The sequence below is a fragment of the Centruroides sculpturatus genome, unplaced genomic scaffold, assembly GCF_000671375.1.
Source record: "Centruroides sculpturatus isolate CEXI.00-Female unplaced genomic scaffold, Cexi_2.0 scaffold472, whole genome shotgun sequence".
Classification (NCBI taxonomy): Eukaryota; Metazoa; Arthropoda; class Arachnida; order Scorpiones; family Buthidae; genus Centruroides; species Centruroides sculpturatus.
The window spans coordinates 128,273-152,646 of record NW_019384645.1 but is presented as its reverse complement, the minus strand read 5'-3'; the positions used below and the strand labels follow the sequence as shown (position 1 = coordinate 152,646).

Below are 24,374 nucleotides of genomic sequence, written 5' to 3'. Positions count from 1 at the left end.
TTATTCCACACAAAGCTAACACTTATATTATTCAGCTTAAAGATACCCTAGAATTGATTACCACATAACAGACATGGGCAAATGCAGCTCTTTTGAGTTACATGCGGCTCTTGCTGAAAGTGTTTTCTGCTTTTTATTATTTTTACAATTTTGTGAAAATATGTTATATAATAAAAGTGCAGTACAGATCTGCAGCTCCCATGCATTTTGCAAAACCTATTTCGGCACCCACTTAACTCTTGTTTGCCCACCCCTGCCATATAACATTAGTAAATTAGAAAGTTTTTTTACAATCGGTAAAGACTGAGATTAAAATTTTTCACTCTACTAGCTAAACCTATAATGCTGTTAATAAGATAAGTAAGAAAGGAGAAAAAGTTAGATGAGATTTCAACTTTATTAATTAAGGAAGCTACTTAATTAGCAATTTGTAATCAATCTGTCTTTATAAAGAAGTTTTTCCTTTTCTTGAGCCAAAGATAATATGGTGGCACTGGCCAACAATTTTTACTATATTGCCAGTACCACCAAAACTGGCAGCACCAACCAAGACTTACAAGCAATATAGAAAATTGGCATTGATAAAAATTTTGATCTCCGGTTCATTTATATTTAAACTATAGTTCCAATTTGGAGTATGGAAAACTTGTGAGGAAGAAACTCTTGCTAGAGGGATAACAGGAATTTAGCCATGCAAGTCAAAGCTGTACTCTACCAATTATCTAATAAAATAGGAAAATTTCTCTAGAAATAGAAAGTAGTAATGTAAGTAAAGATTTTCCACATAAAATACTCTCAGCATTAAGTTGATTTTAATCTTTTAGCAACAAATTATTTTGCAAATAGCTTATTCTATAGTGTAACTGAAAAGTGGTGCAAATGAATTTATGTTTGGTTATTTCCTTTTATATATATATATTTATGGAACAAAAAAAGAAATCAAACCAAATATTTTAAAACCATGATTATAGATAGAGGAATGTAGCAAAAATTCAATTAGTAAATTAAGAAAAGCCTTACTTTGTTTCTGGTCCATATGTTCTTTTATACTTTTGTCTTCTTGCAATTCCCTACTGGGCATTGGAAATAGTTTTTGTTAATAAGAAATAATTGATATAAATATATTTTAAAAACTATAATAATTAATAATAGATTATAATCTATTTTACAATATACAGTGGGTGATCGGTTAATGCACATAATCCGTTCCAAGACTTTGTTTGCTATCCAAATTGTTCGTTAACCAATTATAGATTTACCATAGGATTTTATGGGAATTTAATTAATTTGTTCTGGAGACCCCAAAAATTAAAAAATATGTACTTTCTTATTACATTTGTACATATGTATTTTCATTATTACATATAAATATAGTCATGTTTTTTCCATTTGTGGGGGTTAAAGAATCTGTCTGATGTCGATTGCTTTTCTCTCTGGGATTTTTCAGAAGTAATTAATAGCATTGTTGTCATAGAGATCTCCATGCCTATTAACCTCAACCCGGTTTGTATGCCATTCTAAGACCATTGTTCTGACATCCTCCCACTTCTTCAAAAGATCTTGAGGATTAATGCCAACATCTGCTTTTAAAGATCTTTTGAAGAAGTGGGAGGATGTCAGAACAATGGTCTTAGAATGGCATACAAACCGGGTTGAGGTTAATAGGCATGGAGGCTTTTTCAGAAGAAAACATATCTTGCCGAGTTTCTTGGTGTTCTTCATTCAAGAGTTTTTGGCGTTGTTCTGTCGTCAGATCATTTCGAGTTCCATTATGAACTCTTCAATGCTCTATTTCTCAGATGTGATTTTTGTTACTCCTTTAGCTGCTTGAATCTTCTTGATTATACTGTAAACCTGTTCAAGCCATACTGCCCAGCAACATGAGACATCTTCTGCCCACTCTCTACCTTTACTATTATATTCTCATCTTTCAAAAATAAAACAGATGCAAAACTTATAAATATATAAAGCTTTATATATATATGAAGCATGTAATGCCGTAATGTGGTAAGTGCCATTTTTCTCTAAATACATTTTATTGAAGAATTGAATTCTAAATGCAATGTTTTCTGCCACAAAAGAATATTGTGGCAATATTGGTATTGTAAGTGGCTGTATTTTGAAGATGAATTTATGTGAAAATATTATGTTTAAAGTGCCAGAGTGCAAGTCACATGACTTTTGGCACATAAAACATTGCAGTTTGTATGTACATCATTTTGATATTCCAGAGAATTTGTAACAAACCCAGTGAGTTTTTTAATCATTTTAGTGTAAAATTGAAATGAATTCATTCATTAGAAAAAATGTTTTTTACCTTTCCTGAAAAGTTTCTTTTTTGGCATTGCACGCTTCATATAATTTTAAAAGCTTTTTCTCATGATGATATTTCTCTTTTCAACTACTTAAAAAGAGAAATATCATGTTGCCAATAATGTTTCGGCGTGGATTTGTCTGCCCCAGAACAGTGCTCTAGCTTATTATTGAGAATAGATTGGTAAAGAAAAGGATGGAACATGTTACTCAACAACTGGGATCTTAAATTATCTGGAATTTTAAAGAGTGGGTCTCCAAATTAACCATTCCAATTAGTCCCTATTTACTGTCGTTGCTCTCCAATTGACTTCTTTTCCATATCCAGGTAATGCAAGACTAGATCAGTTCCATAGAAAGGACAACTTTCGATATTCAACTACTGAAATCTAAGAGCGAAAGTTTTACTACCTTGTTTGACATTCATGAACATTACAAATTGTAAGTCTACTCAGAACCTGAAAGTAGTTGATAGTGATAATGCAATGTATCGCTCATAATTATTTTTATTCTATTTCAAAACATCGTCAGATTGTTTCCAATAGTTTAATAAGATCTGTTTACAAAATGGCAATATATTTTATTAATATATATATAAAATAACGAAGAGGTCGCGATATGAAAACATTTGCAAACTTGAACTGTTATAATCAATAAATATTTCTTGAAACAACAAAATGTTCATTGCAATTTTTACACTTTATACAAGTATATTACTTTTAAAACAAATCGATTTAAAATGCCATAAAAACATTTTTCGAAACTAAGCAGAAATAAATTATAAGAAAACTATTAAGATAATCGACATTATGTTCAATTAAAATTAAACAGTTCTGACAAAACTGATTTCTTAAACATCAAAGACAACATTCTTTTCAATACAATTACACAATAACATTGACATCTGGCCCACTAGAGTTTTTGTTTACAGAGTCACCTTGTCATCAATGGTGGGGAGTGGGTGGCAGCTCTCATGACACTCTTTTGAGAGTAATAAACTTTTACTAACCTGACCTTGACACACGATCTACCCCTCTCCAATTACTAAGATCAACAACTGATATGGGGAGCTTTTGTTTAGATGGTAATAAAACATTTAGCGGTTTGTTTATTATAGAAATGGATGAGACTCCTCCCACTCTACTCAGCTTACCACAGAAGCAATAAACACTTACTACTCGACATTGACACCCAATCTATTTCTCTCTCTCTGATTACAAAAAACCGATGGAAGTCAATTGGTGAAAGATGAGATAATTTACTGGCAAGTGAAACTTGATATGTTTATTTTTAAGCTGTATCGTATCTAATTACAAAAAAATAAACATAAATAAAATGTTATGAACAAGGAAAAGTATGAATATAAAAGATACAATCATAATTTCTGACAATCGGTGGCTGCAATTTTAAAATAAAAGCTGACGCTATGCACACAATGTTAGAGAAGTGATCAGCGATTAGTATTGTCAGCCTACAGTGCTATAAAATGACCCCCTCGATCGATTGATAATATAAAACGTCTGTAATACTGTGCTCACAAAAAAGTTTATGAAACCATTGCAATCGTTTGTAGAGTTACAGAATTTATGCTTATATTGTTATTTAAATTTGATTCGTTTAATGAAAAAGTAGATTGAATTATAGAATAATAAGAACAGGTTTAATAATACTTTGGAGATTAAATGGGTACTAGCAGTTCCAAAATTTGACAAAGTTGGTTGGCATTAATAATCATTCCAACCTATACTAAGTATAAATTAATTAAAAGAACATTTTAGAATTATTTTGATTAAACTCAGTGTTACAGCATCAAAATATAAATAATTATATCGATTCATTTTACATAAGCAAGAACACCAACAACTGTTGTAGTTTATGTGCTTGCTTATGCATGTAGGGTAGTTCTATTTTTAATAGCCAATATTTAAGAGTTAGTTATAAAAAGTCTTAATATGACTTTTTTGAATTCAACTTTGAAATGTTAATTAAATGTGACATATTTTATTATTAATAAAATAACATATAGAACTAAGTGAATGGTTATGCCTACTCTATATTCATTATCAAGTTAAAAATTGTATTGAATATACAGAATCTTAAAAAATTTCTTTGTATTTATTATTAACATTTTACAACAAATTACATTAAAAAATATACAGGCATCCCCTATTACATAATTGATTGATTTCAAGAAAATGTCAGTGAATTGATTTTTACATGTATCTCAAAATAAAAAAAATAATAATAGTATTCAAAGACATTTCTTTACCAATTGTAAAAAGCTAAAATTTAGAAATACAAATGTAGATCATATGAATTAATGATGCAGGAACCAAGTCTGGATAATCCTTTTGCTATTCCTTAGAAGTTTCTGGATAAAAGAACTGATTTTCAACTCCAGTTAAGAAGTTATTGCACAATTGGAATTTGAGTGTCTTAAAAATTCAAGACACTATTTGTAAAAACTGAACAATTATAACTTGGTTGTTCAATCAGATATGCAGGCATACTTGCAGCCATGTCATTTAACAGCAGCAAGCCAAAACTGTTATCATTAGTAAATTTTGTGAATGTGCCATTCTTGTAATTTTTACAGTATGAGTTTGAAATTTTTTCACTTGTCTTCATTCTCAGAAACATACTGTATATTCATACAAATATATTTGTGTGTAGATTCTACAGAACAGGTAGGTCATCAGCTGTTGATTTTACCATTTCATATTCTTTAACTCTACTTTAAACATTATTTACTGCTGACATATTGTGGCACATTTAGTTTGTCCAGCTATGGATTGCTTGAAGCATAGAGGAAAACATATACAATCAATAACAATAGCTCCTAAAAGCCTTATTATTGGTAAGAGTAAAAAAAATGGAATGGAATAAAGCAAACCTCACTATCTATCTAGGTAATAAAATGAGTGTTTTTGGATGCAGACTGCTCAAAACAAACATTAAACCAGACAAAGGAGGAAGGGAAAATTCCTGAAACATAGAAATCTATTATACAACACTACAAACGTTGATCAGAGAATGAATAAATATTCTATGAGAGCTGCATTCCAAAGATGGCCAATAGATGTATTTTATAGCATACTTGATAATGTTTGGCAGCAAGCATTTCCTGGATCATTCATAAAAAGTTACTGACAGAATATCCTTTGAGAATTTATGTCAAACTAATGGAAGAGCAACAGTTGATTATGTGTAAGTAAAATCTCAGCTCTAAATCAGAATCAAGAGCAGACGATGAAAGTCAAATTCTGAATACGGCGAAGTGTCAAAAATCCAGATTAGACCATCAAAAAGCACTTTCGGTGGGTAACTTCTGGGTTGATGTTCCAACGTTCATTCCAAAGTTGCAATTTTTTAATTTTGATCAGTATACTTTGTTTAGATAGAGTAAATATAAATTAAACTTTGAATCTTTGTAAACATATTCTTATATTCCTTGTGAAGTACTGGCTTGAATTTAAAACATTTAAACTTGAATTACAGTGTATTCAGAGTTTATAATAATTAATTCAGTGTTTATTTTTATTTTTCAAAATCACATTATAGCAAAATTCTGTAAGTGAGAATATATGTAATAAAAGATACCTGTACAGAGTAACTTTAAAAGTGATTCACATTCTATAAAACTGACCTTTTCCTATCCATTTCAATAGTGTCTACTATTTCGTTTCGTTGTTCAACCACATCCAAAAGTCTCTGGAGCAACTCTTCCTCTTTTGAAGCATCCTCTTCTCTTCTTTCGTTGGCTAAATGGAGAAAATAAAGAAAATAAGTATATATACTGTATGTATAAAGTAATCGATAACTATATTAGCATTATTTTATGTGAAGATTATTTTTATTCGTAACACATCTGTTAGTAATTTAATCTTTGACAAGTTAATCAATCAACAGAAAAATCTACAAAATGAAATTTTGCATATGTTATCAGATGTTTAATGTTAGCAGACATTAAACATCTGATAACATAACACAACATAAATAATCTTACAATAAAATGTCAATGTTTTAGAGTTTCAGGAAATTCCCATGCATATATACTCATAATTTTCAACAGAAAAATTTCATTAGAGTATACACCAATGTTTTCAACTGTTGGTGCCAGTTCTGGTCTGCAGAAAAATATTTGACTGTACCGAAGCCGGTGCACTCGATTACAGGTGACATTTAAATAGTAATCTAGAGGTAATTAACCTTCCAATGACCAGGTGGGGTCATTTTATGACTCCAATGCCAGTTTTTGTTGAATATTTAACACAAAAATCTTTTAGCACTTTCATAATTTTTAGCTAAGTTTTACACTATTATATAATATATTATAAGATTTTGTCCAAAAAAACATAAAATATTCCCCTAAAATAAAATTATTTTTGGGTCGAGATCAGTAATTGATTCCATGTGGTCATTAATGATAAAATATGAATAGATGCATTAAACAATTTTATAAGCTTATTATTTGAGCACATTGACTTGTGTACTTGTGAGGATTGGACTTGACGAAAATTGGGAGAGAAAATTTATCTTTCAAAAGTTTTCTAATTTTATTACTGGAGGATGATCGCAGCTCTCTCTCCAGAGTCATTTTCTTTCCCAGGGAACTAATAGCACAAATTCACGATTGGTGAAAAATGATAACGTGGCTTGAGGATATGAAAAGGAGTGACTCAAGGATGAGGGGTTGTCGAGAGTCCACCAATCCGACTCCCTTCTTTTTTGACATGAATGCTCGATCACTGACTGCTTCGTTTGCCTTTCTCCATTCTCTTGATTGCCAATCTGATCCTGTTGCTGTTCCAAAATCTGACAAGCCGACAAATTCCCTTTGACGATGAAAAAGAGACAGACATTATCATCTCTATGATCATCGATCAACACGACAAGCTGCTGATCAAAATATTTCACCTCGCGCATACTATTGTAAGCTCTTTCTCAGCCAGGAATCCATTAACCTCAGATGACGCTATATGCCTATAGATACTTTAACTCGCTACTAGAAAGCTAAACAGAATTCTCGGTTACCTTGTGTGTGTGTGTAAATATTTATATAAATAAACATGTATTTTCTGTTCTAATTTAGTAGTAGTGTGCACTTCTTCTGATCTGCCATCTCTCAACACTCATGCCCATGCACACGACTGCTCGCACAAATTCCAAAGTTGCGACCGTTAAAGTTTCTGTGTCTATCCTGACTAGGCACTAAAGAAGTGCCAACCCTCTGGTCACATACTGTACATATGCTAAAGCATGTTGTTATGTGAACACCTGCTTCTAAACATATTATAACTTGTCATTGCATGCTTGTTTTGTAGCCTGTATAGCCTATTTCTTGCTGGATATGTGCTTTCACTTTACAATCTGTGGTGGTTGAGTAATGGTGCATAAATATCTGACTCGGGACAAGCTTGTCCCAAGTCAGATATTAGTCAATGAAGATTTTGATGACATTCCTGGTGAAGCATTATTCAAAAATGACAGTGGAATTGAAGATCATGAATTATCCAAATCATCTACTTCTAATGACAGTGAATTACACAACAATATGCCATCATGTAGTACATTAATCAAAATAATTAAGTTTAAATGAACATCTGTTAACTGAAAATGTAATCTTATTGCATTATACAGTGGAATCTCAGTTGACAAACTTAATCCATTCTGCAANAATCATCTACTTCTAATGACAGTGAATTACACAACAATATGCCATCATGTAGTACATTAATCAAAATAATTAAGTTTAAATGAACATCTGTTAACTGAAAATGTAATCTTATTGCATTATACAGTGGAATCTCAGTTGACAAACTTAATCCATTCTGCAACTCTGTTCATTAACCAAAGCAATTTTTTCCATAGAAATTAATTCAAGTACAATTTATCCATTCTAGCCTCCAGAATTTTTGTAATTTTATTTGTAAAATGGGTTGGTTTTCTTTGATGAAAATATAGGAAAACATAGTATTATCATTACAGCAACAAATATGTAAACTTTATTTAATAAAATAGCACTCTATAATTAAGTTTAAATGAACATCTGTTAACTGAAAATGTAATCTTATTGCATTATACAGTGGAATCTCAGTTGACAAACTTAATCCATTCTGCAANAATCATCTACTTCTAATGACAGTGAATTACACAACAATATGCCATCATGTAGTACATTAATCAAAATAATTAAGTTTAAATGAACATCTGTTAACTGAAAATGTAATCTTATTGCATTATACAGTGGAATCTCAGTTGACAAACTTAATCCATTCTGCAACTCTGTTCATTAACCAAAGCAATTTTTTCCATAGAAATTAATTCAAGTACAATTTATCCATTCTAGCCTCCAGAATTTTTGTAATTTTATTTGTAAAATGGGTTGGTTTTCTTTGATGAAAATATAGGAAAACATAGTATTATCATTACAGCAACAAATATGTAAACTTTATTTAATAAAATAGCACTCTACTGTACATACATTTTTTTTGTTGTAGTTGGTGGCAGACGAGTGGAGCTTAATACTTGGAAGGGGAAGCCCCCTCTATAAAAATATCAGGTAGCAATGCATTGGGAGATTATTCGAGTCAAGGTCTCTTTTGATGGGGAACAAGAAAGTGGTCTAAAGTTAATTGTCTTATTTTTTTAATCAAAATTTTTATAAAATGTGATATCGCATTGTCATTCATTAAATTAATGGCCCTATTAGTCACAACTTTGTTAGGGTGGTGCTTCTCGATAAATATTCCTGCACATCATTCCATTTTCTGCAAATTTCCTTGATCTCAGCACTTGTGATTTCTTGCCTAACCTTCTCTTCTTCTGATGAATGCTCTTCTTGTAAGACTTTCACCTGTTCTTCATGCAAGGCAACCAGCTCTTCTGCAGTTAGTTCATTTTGATGGTCCTTCATCAACTCTTCCATGTCTGCATCATCAACCTCTAATCCCAAACTCTTGCCAATAGAAATGATTTCATGCACTACATCAGGAGAGCTCTCTGCTTCAAATCCCTCAAAGTTTTACTCTGGGACAAAAGTTGGCCAAAGTTTCCTACAAGTCAAATGCAAAATGCAGTGAGATATCTCACTCCAGGCTTTGTCAATAAGGTCGATACCATGCAGGATGTTATATTACACCTTCCAAAATGCTCTAAGGGTTAAACACTTGATTTCAGACATACTCTTCACTTTTTACAAACTCTACAAATTCATCCACAAATGTTTTTGCTGCTTTTTCATCTGAACTTGAAGTCTCCCCATGCCTTATGACACTGTGAATGCCATTTTGTCAACGAAACTTATCAAACCACCCTCAGCTCGCTTTAAAGTCTGCCCATCTGCACTTGTACTGGGTGTCTGTGTCAACAAGTCACTGTGTGAATTTTTAGCCTTTTCACAAATTATAGCTTCACTAACACTGTCTCCAGCAAGTTGCTTTTCATTGATCCATATTAGCAACAGTTTTTCAACTTTATCTAAAACTTTAGATCTTTGTTTTGATATCACATACACTCCTTTAGCCACTTCAGCAGCCTTAAATGCTTCTTTGTTTTTAATAATTGTAGAGATAGTTGATTTTGCCACATTATATTCTTTAGTAGTGTCAGAAACACAAATGACATTCTCATGTTTTGTAATAATTTCTTTCTTTAATGCTACACTAAAATGTTTTCTATTGCCACTATCACTTGTCTCTTTCTTATGTGTCATATTGATTAAATATATAAATTACAAAATTGAAAAAAGAAGTTCTAAAATAATATTCTAAAGAAAATCTTACCAGGTTTATTCATCAGACACCGAATTTGGAATTCAATCTCTACCTGTTCTTCTTCCAATCTCTGAGATCTTTTTCTGAAAACAATATATTTTTAATAATTGCTTTATTTTTACATTCTAAAAATGGGACTTTTTTCATGTTCTGCTTTATATTTCACAAATGTATTTTGTAGATGTAAGAAAATGCAGTATTAATTTCTTTTAAATATTCTAGTTATTTCTTTCGACTTGCAAGTCAGACACAATTTTCAGCATCTGACTTTTTCAAATCATTCTATGAGAATAAATTCACATTTTATTTACTAAAAAATATATTTCAAAATTTAGAATGAAAGAGTTCAATACCAGATGTTGTTCCTACAACATTTTATATAAAATTATTTCAAAAGAATCTTATATTAATTAATGTTTATCTTAAGGAACATTAAGTGATCTATTTTATCTACTATTAATTATTTCATTTTCCTTTGAAAGTTCTTGAAAGTCTATCAGGAGAGAGAGAAAATTAGCAACTCTTTATAGATGTAATCTTTATCAAATGATCAAAATTTTATACAGATGTACTGTATACTATCTTCAACTGTATTAATACAAAGAATGACAAATGGGGTACAACTTTATTACTTATCGTTTGACAACAAGGTCTATTAATCAATTGTAAGAACTGATAAAATAATAACGTATTCTCAGAAATATTTGAGGAAAGAAAATATTTATTTAGTAAATATTTTGATTTAATTTAGCACATAACTATTAAAGTAATTATTTAGGATTGAAATTGATAGATACAGAGAAATATTTTTTCTGTCATTAACAAATTGGAACAATGTTTGCAACCTAAAAAACTAAAAACAAAATTCTGGAAGGTATTTAAATCAATAAAATTCCTATTTTATTTTAATCTTTCTCTCTCTTATACATCTTTTATTATACTGGTTAAAATCTGTATAAACAAACTATTTACTTACATGTACATTAATTCAGCTTGTCTTCTAAATAAGGCATTCTTCAGATTTACTAACTCGAATAAATCTAATATGGCCTTTTCTTCTTCCATGGATATTTCAGAATCTATTAAACATATTAAAATTATCATTAATACATTTACAAAAATTACTTTAATTGATTATATTGTGAAATAGTAATAATCATTTGGGCAAGCACAGTATATAACTTGGCATGCAGCATCATTCTTAACAGCTACCATATAGACTGTTTAGTTTCTATAAATATTTATGAATAGTATTGATATATTTTTCTGTTTTTTATGCTTTTATGTTAAAGTGAGAAACTGTTTTATAACAACAACATATTGTTAGATGATACAGTAGAACCTCGATTATCCGCCCTAATTGGGGACTGGGGTTGGTCGGATAACCGAAAAGTATGAAAAAATCCATTATTAGTGTAGTATATTATTATATCCCATGTAATTAGTATATCGCTATTAACCTATTTTGCATTGAATTTTCATCGATGTTAAGCCTAACAAAAATTTTTTAAAATAATAATCGTCGCTATTGTAGCGCCACATCACTAGCGGACATTTGAAATTTGCCGACCAGGACGGTCGGTTAACCGAGGGGTCGGTTGATAGGGGGGCGGATAATCGAGGTTCTACTGTAATATTTTGTGAGTTGATAATTCTACAAAATATTTGAAAGTGCGGCTAATAGCACTGAATGATCTTCTATACTTATATTTTAACTTGTAATAACAGTTGTTTAACAGTGTCAAATATACATAATTATTTATTACCGCATTATAAAAAGGATTAACTGTGCAACATTTCCGGTTCTTGATAACTGGGGGGAATAGACTACAGTACACACTAAGTTAAACTAATTATTGCACAAGATTGTTCAGATTAATTGAATTTTATATTGGAAAAAAAATGGAGGCGAAAAAGGACTAGGTAAATACAACAAATATATGTGGTGCCCGTCCCTCACGTTGACATGACTTGGTCGAGTCCGATGTCATGTGCAAGCATCCTGCGCAGGTGGGAAAAAAGAAGGACTGTTAGAGCAACAACATAGCACGAATGGTGTGTCCTCATCATGATGATTAATATCCGTTTAATAATTAGTATCAAGATGACTTGTTTAGTGCTCCTCATTTTGTAATGTTTTTTCTGTATTGTATTACAATATACTTCATTATACGTCATAAGAAGTTCTTCATATTCTTTCTACACTGATTGGCACCCAGCCATCTATAGTACCCACATATATATAAAATGTTTAATTATATATAATTAAACATTTTATATATAAGTGTGTAGTACATATTAATTTTACAAATTTGCTGTTTTTAAAAATCTGATTCCATTTTTCTTTTTACTAAGATGACCTTTTATCAAGTCTATTGCAGGTTTGGCCAGGTCCACTACGGGGCAGACGGGTAGTATGGGACATGGCCCACATATCTGGGACAGACCACCCACCAAAAAATTCCAGAGGTTTTCAGCCCATCTGGGTTTGTTCTAGGTTCCTCAGAGCAGTAGGCTGACACCTTAATTGCTTGGCCATCTGGCCATCAATTTCTTTTTAATTGGAACACAGCTACAAAACAAGCAAAATTGATTTGGATTAAGTGGCATTTAATTTACCACAGGTTCAGATTAACAAGTAGGGAAGTCCCAATACTGCCAATACCATGTAATTTTTGTATTTGATACTTTTGGTCCAATATCACTATCTCTTCTTGGTATCAGATTGTTACATTTTTCAGACAGGTAAGATCCAACCAAAGTTGGATTTTGCAGCTGAATCCAAAACTGGAAGAAGTCAGTTTCAGCCAAAACTGAAACAAATCTTATACTATTTTTGGTTAAATTAAATTTATATAATAAATATTAATAACCAAAATCAATAAATTTATTACATCAAATTTCATTTTCAGAATCCACATACACTATGGTTAGGAGTTCAGATTATTATAAATAATTTGCCAATTAGTTGAAAAAAATTCAAAAATACATTAAAATGTTAAATCAATTTATACAATATTAGTAACATTTAGTTTATATTAGAAATAAGTTTTAATATTTGAATATAATGTGCTTTATTGTTTCAGTTATTGTTAAAATTAAAAGTTTCGATAAACAAGCCACAGACTGAACAGCAAGGACCTGCTTGATTTCCAATTTTGATACCCGATGCCAATACTGGCTAGTATCAATACATTAAGATCAATACCGATACTTTAAAACTACTCATGATACTGGTGTGGATACTTTTGTGGTATTGAGATGTCCCTATTAACAAGAATATATTGTATTTCTAAAGAAAAGTTTGTCACAATTTCCTTATAAGGAGACTAGGCACGTCTTAAATTTAAGAAAAATGAGGTGGTCAATAAACATCACCTTTTTTTATTTTAAATTAAAGTTAAAATGGCAATCATAGATTCTGTATTAAATTGCGTACCTTCACGTTCTCTGATCAACATTTCTAATTCTCGACCTCGCTTTTCCAACTGTTGCTGCTTCTTTTCGATGTCCAACATTTCGGCTTTAATATCTTCAATGGGGATCATCTTGATCTATTTAATAAATATTATACTTTTGTTATAAAAAGAAATTTTTTGAGTCAAATTCTTTAGTTAATTATAATTCACTTATTAAATAAACATACTGATTTCATTAAAAATTTTTCATTTTTACACTCAAGTAGTTGAGTAATTACATAACTAATTTATAGGTATATCCAAACTTCTATGTTACTAACAAAACTCTTACTAGCAGTGGGATATAGTTACAGTGACCATACATCCTTTATTTAAGAGGACAGTCCTTTATTTCACTGCTCTGTCCTTTAACTTTATTTATTTTCTAAAATAGGCATTTTGTCCTTTATTTTGTAAAGTTGACGCAAAGTTTAAAAAAATTTTTTTTAATAATATATTGAACAAGTTAGTTTTGTATACGCCATCACGACCAGTGTTGCATTGCTACATAGAGCGCAGTAGTGCAGTGTGTCGCCAACCAAACGGCCCACTGACAGTACCAGGGGGTGGACACTCTTATGGGGATTTTTGTGATAGTTTTTTAACTCTCTAGTTGATGGATGATACACTTGTTAATTAAAGCTGAAGTTAGTTGAAAGAAAAAATGAGGGGTTTCTTCCTATTGTTATTAGAAAAGTGGTTTTAGCATTAGAAAAATCAGAAAATATACAAGCCAAAAAATTCAATGATGCTGTGTACACATTTTATCAAACGTGCATAGATTATCTAAATAATTGGGACATGTTTTTTATTGAAATAGAGGTGTTTGAATGGGTCACATTATGCGAAATCCCTTTGTGGGCGAAAGTAGAGGAAAGCTATATCTTTATTTCGAATCATTGGTCCGTAAATATACTCGACGGTGAATTATTTGATGAAGTTTCATGTGTAAAAAAATATGTCACAAACGAAAAGATCGACGAATGGTGACAGAATAACCAGCCCTGCCATCAAAGGTGGATTGAGATTTTTGAACATTTTACAGCAAAAGAAATTGTTTTCAAAAACATTTGTAAAATCGTAGAATTTTCTTTGTCTCCCTGGATCTAATGCCCCCGTTGAACGAATATTTTCATTGGTGAATAATATGTGGACGAATGAAAAAACTGATTTAAAAGTAAGCACATTAGAAGCATGTATTTCCATCAAATACAACTTTCAAATGAACTGTATGGAATTTTATGACTTTAAAGCATGAAACGGCGCTATAAAAAAAAATTAATTCTACTGAAAAGTATCAAAATTAATGTTATTTAAATTTTTACAATGTGTGTATGTGTAATAATTCAGATTGTTTAAAATTTTAATGTATGCATTGTTGTATGCTACTATTTTCGTAATAAATGTTATAAACTTATGAATTTTATAAGGTATTTTTTGATTTTCTTCGATATGTCCTTTATTTTCCCCCCAAAAATATGGTCACTGTAGATATAGTGCAACTTTGTTGTATTAACAGAAAGAGGCAACCCTTGCATTTGCAAAGTCTTCAAGATTTCTATCTAATCTTTGCTTCTTTGATAAATTATATTGCATTAGATTATACAACTAATATAATCTGATGCATCAATCTTGTGATAATACAGTAGAGCATCGATTATCCGAATCAATTGGGGACTGGGGTTGTTCGGATAACTGATATTTCAAATAACCGATTATGTACGAAAAAATAATTTAACATATCCGATGTCGAAATTTTTCTCCGTTGCGTGTCGCTTCGCGTTGAATTTTCGTCGATGTTAAGCCTAACTAAGACTATTGTATTGTTAAAAATTATTTTTTTATTTTGTACAAACAAAATAAATATATTGAAAAATATAAAAACAATAAACAATCATACTTCAGAAGTTAATTTAGTATCAAAAACGTAAAATATTTAAGTAGCCCAAGATATAGCCAAAGATTGCAGTACCACAGCGCTAGTGAAAATTTAAATTTGCTGACTGGAATTCTTTCGGATAATCAACGCTCTACTGTATATGTTAATATCAATAAATGTTTTATTATTTATAAATGGGTGTATCAAAAATTAATATTACATAATTCCTTGCATCAATTATCATGAAAAAATTAGGGAAATGTTTTGACAGTTAGAAGGTTTTATGCATGTTCCAGTCACAGCGTCTGATGGCAAGCCTGCACACCAGATTTCATTCACATTTTGAAAAGTACATGTGAGTGACTATGACTAAAGTGATTACTGAGTATTACTAGGCATAATTTGATTTTTGGACAGAGACTATGCTATGTGAGATTCTTTGGAAGCTGGCAATTGTGTACAAAAGTGCTGTAATAGCTGTGAAACAAGCGTAATTTTGGTACTAAGAATTTGATTTGGGAAGGACACAATCATCCATCAACTTCAAATGAGCTTATTCTGTATCAACAAAGTGGTTTGAACAAACAGACAAATCACTTTAAACAAACTGAAGGACATATTTGGCTATTAATGTGGGACACTGTCCATGAGCATTTGGGTTTCCACAAAGTCTCCAGGCACAAATCAAAAGTACCTGTGTCTTTGGAATGCTTGTACCATTGTATGAAAGAGAGGAAAGAATTTTTGAGTTTCATTGTCACTGGAAACAAAACCTGGATTCATCACATAATCTAAAACAAAGAAGGAATCCATGAAATGGAAACATCCAGCATTTGTCAACAAAAAGTTTGGCATCAGCAAGTTCTGGAAAAGCTTTGGTGACTCTCATTTGAAACATTCATGGGTATCTGCCAATGGAGTTCTCACCAAGAGGGATGACAGTGAATGCCAATGCTTATCAGGAAATGCTTGTTTGAAGGAGGCCATTTGTCACAAGCGGCCAGGTCTTTTGTCCCATGGTGTTGTGTTTTTCACAACAATGTGCACCCACTGCCAAAAACAATTTCATTGCTTCAGAAGTAAAAGTGAGAGATTTTGGCCCAGACTTCCACTTTTTCCCACAATTCAAAAAAGCATCTCTGAGGGAAATGCTACTGGCCAGACTAAGAAGTACAAACTAAAATCCACAAACCACTATATCCAGTTATGAGGACCAGGAGTTTCTTGCAAAGATATGGAACAACTGGTAGTGCACTGCTATAAATGCCTCTGCAAGAATGGAATTATGTTAAAAAAATAGATGACACTTTCAAAATACTTAATTGCCTATCATTTAACTGTACTATGTTTAATCAATGAATAAAAAATTGGGAAAGTTGACTTATGATACACTTACATATTTTAGACTATTTTTTCCTCTGAGAAATTTCCCCTTTAAAATAGGAAAAGTATTTTTAAAGGCCATAAATAAAAAATTAATTAAAAACATTCAAACATTAAACAAATGTTCCCAATTGCACAATTTAAGCTTTTATAAATGTTTTCAATATTCTGTCAAAGTTTCACAAAGTGTCATAAAGCTTTCACAGAATACTGAGAAAATACTAAAACAAATCTTTAATAATATACAAGTAAGTACTAAATAAGTAAAAAGTGTGTAATAATTATAAACTAACAAAGAGCAGAAAAGCAGATGGCTTTCTCAAACTGGTTTTAGAAGGATTTATTACCAAAAGTAGACCAAAGGAAGATGGTTGCAGAAAAAAGCTGCAGGATAGTCAGAAATTCAATGAAGAAGTAAACTTAAATTTACAAAGAATTAAATATTTTGCAGAGATCTTTGAAAACTTTACCTCTCTTTTCCGTGGAACGGGTACTGAAGGAGCAGGTCTTTTCTTTCTCCTCCATTGTTTAGGTTTATTTGTAACAGGTTGAATGGACGATTCTACATTTTTATCTTCTTTCTCTAATTTATTTTTCACATTTTCACTAACTTCAGAATCTGTTGTGTTCTGTTTATCATCTATACTAACGGGTGGTTTGGGTGCAATCTTTTTTTGAGACAAACGAGGCGATGGTCTTATTTGCTTCGTCTGAATCTTTTTATCTGTCTTAAACTCATTTCTTAAATTTTCTTTATTAAGAAGTGATTGTGACAATGTCGGTGGTAATGGAGCTTTTCTCTTCTTTTTTATTTCATTTCTCAATTCTGAAATATTAGAGCTGCTATAATGAGAATCAAATGAGGAATGGCTATGAATATCTGAACCATTGGATTTACAATCATCATCAGACGAATAAAATGGATTGAAATTTCTATCGTACTCATCATTATCAATGGAAACATTACACGAGTCTGTCGAAAGAATACTTGATTTATTCAAAGATAAAGTTTCGTCATCATTGTCTTCGTCTTCAGACGTATCAAAAGGATTTAAATCATCTGGATAATTTTCCTTTGCTGTCATCTCGGATTCATCGTCGTCATCTCCAAAAGGATTTAAATCTATAGGATAATCAATTTTTACACTATTTGAAAGCTCTGATGTTACTTCAGAAGTATTTGATTGTGAAACTTCGACTATTTGAGATTTTGAATTGTCAATTTTTTGTTCATCAGTTTCATTATATAATTTTATTGAATTGATTTTTTCATTATTTTCAATTGAAGTATCATTTTTTGTATCAATTTCTTCATTCTTTTCATCGCAAACTAATTTATCTTCCTCTTTAACACAAACAGAATCGACTTCTTTCTTCTCATCTTCACAAATAATATTACTTTTGATGTCCTTTTCTGAAGTACTATTTTCAACTTTGATTTTTTCAGATGGAAATTCCAAATTGACATATTCATCGTTTGAGAAGTCGGCTTTCTTTGAAAAAGAATTTTTTAAATCAGTCAAATTTGTAAAACTTTTATTACTGTACATTTTGTGGTATGTTCCTTGTTTACTCCATTTACTATGTAATACATTTTGTAATTCTTCATTTTCTTTGCCTTTCGTTGGAAATAATAAAGCTTCTGATAATCTGGAAAGCTTTGCAGTTTGTTGGATATTGTTGTCACTTGTTGTTCTCAAAAGACTTCTGCTTAAGAACGGTGCATTTTCTTTGGAAGACTTGATGACGGGTAAGTCTGAGACGCTTTTAATTTGATCGTTTGTTTCACATTTTTGCTCGGAGATACTTCGCTGTAGAGATTTTAAATGCATTGATTTTGTTTCTTCATTCTGGCTATAAACAAAAGGTTTATATGTATTAAAAACACTTTGATATTTCAAAGGAGAAGAGATGTCAGTTTTTGTTGTATCTTTAGACAGAAGATTATCTTCGATATTTTCTGAATTATCATTTTCTCTAGACGAATTCAAACATTTTGAAATATGAGAAAAATCAGGTTTCTTTGCAATGGGAGGCTTTTTTAACAATGGCATTTGATTAGATATTTTCTCAGATTTATTCATTTCTAATGAAGTTTGATCTTCCATTTCTTCTTTCTTCAAATCAAATGATCTATCTGTTTCTTCTATTTCTCCATTCTTTTTTAAATAGTTTGATTCTGGAATGTTTTCTCTATCATGAAAACTCTCTTTATGCAATTTAATTTCAGTTTCTTTGTTTAAATTATTTTGGAGGAAGACCTTTCTTGCTTCAGTAAATGTATCAGAAACACGTTTTGTTTGAAAATTTTCTTTTCTAGTTATATTTTCACTAGAATCTAAAGGTATGTTCAATTTTTCTTCGGATGCACTAACTGATGAATCCGCTTGTGAAGATTCGGCTTCTTCGTCCCGAGGACATATCGTACATTCGTAAGTTCCAGGCACTTCTCCTTCATTATAAGCTCCAGGTTTCAGTAATGCTTGACAACGACAGCATTTAAAACATGTTCGATGATATAATTTACCATCAACCATGAGTCTTTCAAGAATAAATACTCTGTGTTTACACGATTGGCATGTCTCATACTTTTTTCTTGATGGAAATTCAGTTACAGTGCCACCCAACTGTAAAAAGAAATAAAAACAAGTATCCAATTATTTTATATTTCTGTAATATTTTACTATTACACAAATTAATTCTTAATAATCTCCAAATTAAATTATGTATCACTTTCAATCTTTTTCTTTACAGAGGAAGCAAAATATCATCAATATAAACAAAAAATAATAATGAAATTTGGTGCTTATTTGAATAAATTCGTAGATAAACACTCAATTTGAAATTATTTTTACAGAGAGCAGCTGATACAAAAGGAACTACGAGCATAACAGGATCAACACAAATGGAATGTAAATATATATTTATTTATTTTTAATTTTGATCTCTTCTGCTTTGCAGATATCAAGAGATATTGCTATGAACATAATCAGTGTGTTCAAATGACAAGAATGGAGTCTGACATATTCTGGATAGATTCACTTGGAAGTTTCCAAGCCAATATTGACCTGATATGCTAGGCTCTGTTTTTCCTTTCCAGACTAAATTATGGCTAAATTTTTTACTTCCAAAAAAAATTTTGCCTAAATATAAAGAGAAATATACTGTATTTACTCAAATGTAAGACAGTTTTTTCAGATTTTAGCACTTCTGAAAATAGGATATGTTAAAGATTTGTTGTTGTATGTTATGGATAACAACTTTGTGTATCTTATTTTTCTGTCACTAATTCCATTGCACCATTTTAATGATTTTATTTTGCAATAAATACTGAACAAACAGATGTCAGTAGAATCATTTGTCATCATAAATTTGTCTCAAGTTGTCTATTTGAAAATAATCCAGGGGTGAGCATGTAGACACTAAGGTTCTTCTTACATTTTAGTAAATACTGTATACAATCAAAACCTGTTATAATTGGCATGAATACAGCAGTAATGCAATTTTTTTTTGTTTGAAAATTCCTTATCCAATTAAATACAAGAAAACTTTCCAACTACTTATTTATTACAAATATTTTGAAAACTTCAAAACATATTCCTTCCTTTTTAAAAAATGTCACCTAGCTTTTTAATACAATTATTAAGTTCTGTTGCTGATAAAATTAAGTTCTGTTGCAAACCATCTTCTTTTTGTAAATGACACTATTGTAAGAGGTTAAACTTTTAACATAGCTTTGACAACTGGACAAGCAGTTCACTCATGTTCTCCCTCCCACTCATTCCTACTACACAAGACAAAGATTTGTTCATTATATCTGTGAAGTGAACTCGTTATATTTTTATGTAAATAATTTATGGTTATGTTTTAAATGAAAACAAAATAAAAATTTGTATGTAATAACCATGTACTCATTACAATAAAGTTTGACTGTGTATAATTATATACATTAAGTAAAAAAGAAGTATTAAAAGATAAGTAGTGGGGCTATTATTTTGTAAAAATATTAATTACAAATCCCTTTAATGAAAATTTGATCTATACTGATAACCTTCAATATCCATTCAACATGATAATACCTCCATCTGTTTTAAGATCTTAAGGAATTAAAAAATTTAGCCATATTGTAATTGATTTATTTAGCAGCACTCATGATTATGTTTAGTAATATTAGATTTGTAAATAGGTAAAGAGTACAAACCAAAGCCCAAGTCTAATATGATTTGGGCTTTGGCTTGTACTATTTGTATACCTCTATCTTCTTGTTGCTTTGTGAATATAACAGCTAATTTAACACCTGTAACAATCTGATCTCAATGTGTTTGATGTATCAAAGTCATATATTCAGAATGGACTGTACAAATAGTTTGTAATTTCCTGAAAATATAAGAGATCTAAAATTTCAACTTTATAACTTCTATAATATATTGTTTTATAGTAGTCAGAGATAATACAAAAACTAGTTAATCAATGACTGAAAACCTTTTTATCAGTTTAATTTATTCATAATAAACTTCTATGGCTTATTTTTAAAACCTTATGATGACTGATAAACACAATCAAAAACATTTATTGTCAATAAATTAAGCTAGTAGAAAGGTTTCTCACTTTTTAATCAGACAATTTCATTAAATGCCAACATGATATTTGTAAAACATTAATTAATTAATATGTTCATTGTTTATAAAATTTATAATTTATTATATATTTATACGTTTAAAAATTTGTTATGAAGGGAGTTAATTTATTTAATTTTATTTAATAAAGTTTCTTTTTAAAGATATACAAGTGTTTAAAAAAGAAATACTCAAGAAGAAAAAGATAAAATGAATTTTATAGTTAGTTAAACAATATGAAATTATGTTAATGTTGAAATTTTTAACAAAATGTATAAATATTTAAAGCAGAGGTCAAGTTTTTGAAATTTTCATTTAATGTTTTCAATATTCCAATGCCTACAAAAATTACAACTAAAACAAAAGAATAATTACACTAAAAAGTTTTAGTGGATAACAAATACAAAATTGTTTTATTCTATATTCATTGCATTCAAAGCTTTTGAATACAGTGGTGCTTTGTACTTTGAGTTTAATCCATTCCAGGAGGCTGTTTGAACTTTGAATCATTCAAAGTCTGAAACAATTTCTCCTATTAGAAATAATGGAAAGTGAACTAACCCATTTCAATAAACTTAAAACTGCAAATATACATAATTTAAGGTAAAAGTAACACAATTAAATTCCCTAATAATAAATTAAAACATGAAAACAATAAATATGTAAATAATATATAATAAAATGAAAATTGCATTAACTGGGACAACATTGACTTTAGCATCTTAAACATGGCTGCCAGATCCACCACACGTACACCACTTTCATAACTTTCTGTTCAACCCAATGTCACCTTTACTTATTAGTCATGGCATCTGAGAAGTGGGTGGAAGCAATGAAGTCTAACAACAAAGAAGGTTGTAATAATGATGATTCAGATGATAAAGGAACTTACTGCAAAGCATGAAAATGGTATACATTTGGTGGATCCAGCAGCCATGTTTAAGAGCCTAAATCCACACTGTGTGATCAGTTAATACAATTTTCATATGTTACTTAACATAGATGTGTGAATTTAATTATAACAGCTATGAAATTTAACACGTTATTACTAATTTGTGATGTTATTCTTTGTTCAGAAGCTTATTTTATGCTTGGAATGAATTTTTCACTGCATACCTAGTTTGAACTTTGAAGCAAATTTTTTGTTGAATTTGGTGTTCAAACTCTGAAGTATGAAGTACTATTGTATTGTTAAAATTACATTCAGCATAAGAGTTTGTGTAAATTATCCTTCTGGAAATTTTAAAGAAAAATCTAAAATATTAATTTCTGTATTGTGTAAGGTTATATTAACATAAATTAAGTAAATTTTAATATACAGAATGATATTTTTAATGAAATGATTTTGATGTTAAGAATGATATTTAATCATATAATAAAAAATACAAGAAATGATTTGCACTAACCTTTTTTATTGAATCATTTTGAAAATTTTGAGTATGAAATTCTTGCTTTAAAAATTTACTTGAATCAGAAACTATAAATATTTTAGTAGTACAATTATTATTCATCATTCATATATTTTAATTATATAATTATTTAACAATGAAAATTTAAATCTAATTTAATGAATTATAATAGCAGGATCATTTAAAAATTTAAGCATTTGATATATTTATCATTATTCAAAGTAATTTTAACATGTTCATCAAACTGATCAATGAAAAACCACTAAAAAGTAATGAGTTCAAACTGCAGTCAAACTTCTATATAACAAAGTCACTAAATCCTGAAAAAAAAATTAGCTACAGGAAAATTTTGTTACACAGAAATAACACTTTTTGGTAAATAAAGTATTATTTTAATGAAATTTTTTCATTATTTTATGTAATTTTAATTTTAAGTTAGTTTACATTTTTTGTAAAAGAAATTTGGAATTTTTTGTTCCACAGTCCAAAAAATTTATACCTTGCAGTAATTTTTTTTTCAATAAAAAGATCTAACTATAAGTTACAGTATTATGAAGAAATAGTGCTTAATACAGTATTAAATTTATTTTAATACATAAATACTGTAACTCTAAAACATTTATTAATTGTAAATCGTTTAGGTCCAAACGCTCTCATTGACAGATAATTTCTCTCTCCCTTCTTTACAACTGGTAGCCATGTGGGGACAGATTACATGATAGTTTTAAAAGCTAATGACCAATATTTCTCATACCTGGGCTGCAGTTTTACAAAGAATTTACAGATTGATACCTGAAATCGAACATAAATTCAAACTTGACCAAATGGAGTCATTTTTACTTATTATCAACAGTCCTTACAAATTAAAAACAATTTGTTATATAGAAATTTAACTTTGTTATTTAGAAGCAATTTTACATATATTTTTGGCTGAAAGAGCTTTGTACAATGCAAAAATTCATTATATGGAAGTTTGACTGTATATTATTGTGACATTGTCACAATGCCAGGCTGCAATTTTTAATCATCTTTTAATTTAGAAAAAAATCACAAGACTTCCAGTCCAGACTGGAAGTTTGTATATAGTTAATTGGGGCTGCCGACCACTAAGTTTTCCATATATGGTCGCAGTTTTTATCTACCTAACTCCATTCCTGAGATTAACAAAGACAGACAGATTGACAAAAAGGAATGTATAGGTCTACAATCTGAAAATTGCAGCCTAGTTAAGCATATAATAAGTGAAGTTAAGTTTCATTTAAAAGATTTAATATTAGAGAAAATTAGATATATATTCAATATAATAACCCTCGTACACACTCGCTGAACCTTTATCCCTGGTACTGATTAGATTTTGGAACAAATGTTTTCAGCCTCACCCAAGGTCTGCTTCAAGTTAAATGAACACTGGATTCTCAGGTGAGGCCAAAAACATTTGTTCCGAAATCTAATCAGTACCAGGGATAAAGGTTCAATGAGTGTGTATGAGGGTGATCATAACACTAGTAAAAAGAGTAGAAGATAGATATATATATATATAT

The 24,374-nt window shown here is 30.1% G+C and overlaps 1 protein-coding gene across 3 annotated transcripts in view; it reads right to left on the bottom strand.

The window, feature by feature from the left end:
* The window catches only part of LOC111626160 (protein PFC0760c-like), a 47,314-nt gene that overhangs the window by 2,054 nt on the left and 20,886 nt on the right, over positions 1 to 24,374 (bottom strand). For 2 of the 3 annotated variants that reach the window (XM_023369461.1, XM_023369460.1), the window contains 7 exons: positions 22,831 to 22,901; positions 17,279 to 19,435; positions 13,528 to 13,642; positions 11,065 to 11,167; positions 10,098 to 10,171; positions 5,960 to 6,074; positions 1,021 to 1,073 (listed from right to left, as the gene is read on the bottom strand). In XM_023369461.1, coding sequence (XP_023225229.1) covers positions 1,021 to 1,073; positions 5,960 to 6,074; positions 10,098 to 10,171; positions 11,065 to 11,167; positions 13,528 to 13,642; positions 17,279 to 19,435; positions 22,831 to 22,901 — 2,688 coding nt within the window. The remainder of the gene's footprint in view (positions 1 to 1,020; positions 1,074 to 5,959; positions 6,075 to 10,097; positions 10,172 to 11,064; positions 11,168 to 13,527; positions 13,643 to 17,278; positions 19,436 to 22,830; positions 22,902 to 24,374) is intronic. The other variant, XM_023369462.1, reaches the window with a different exon arrangement.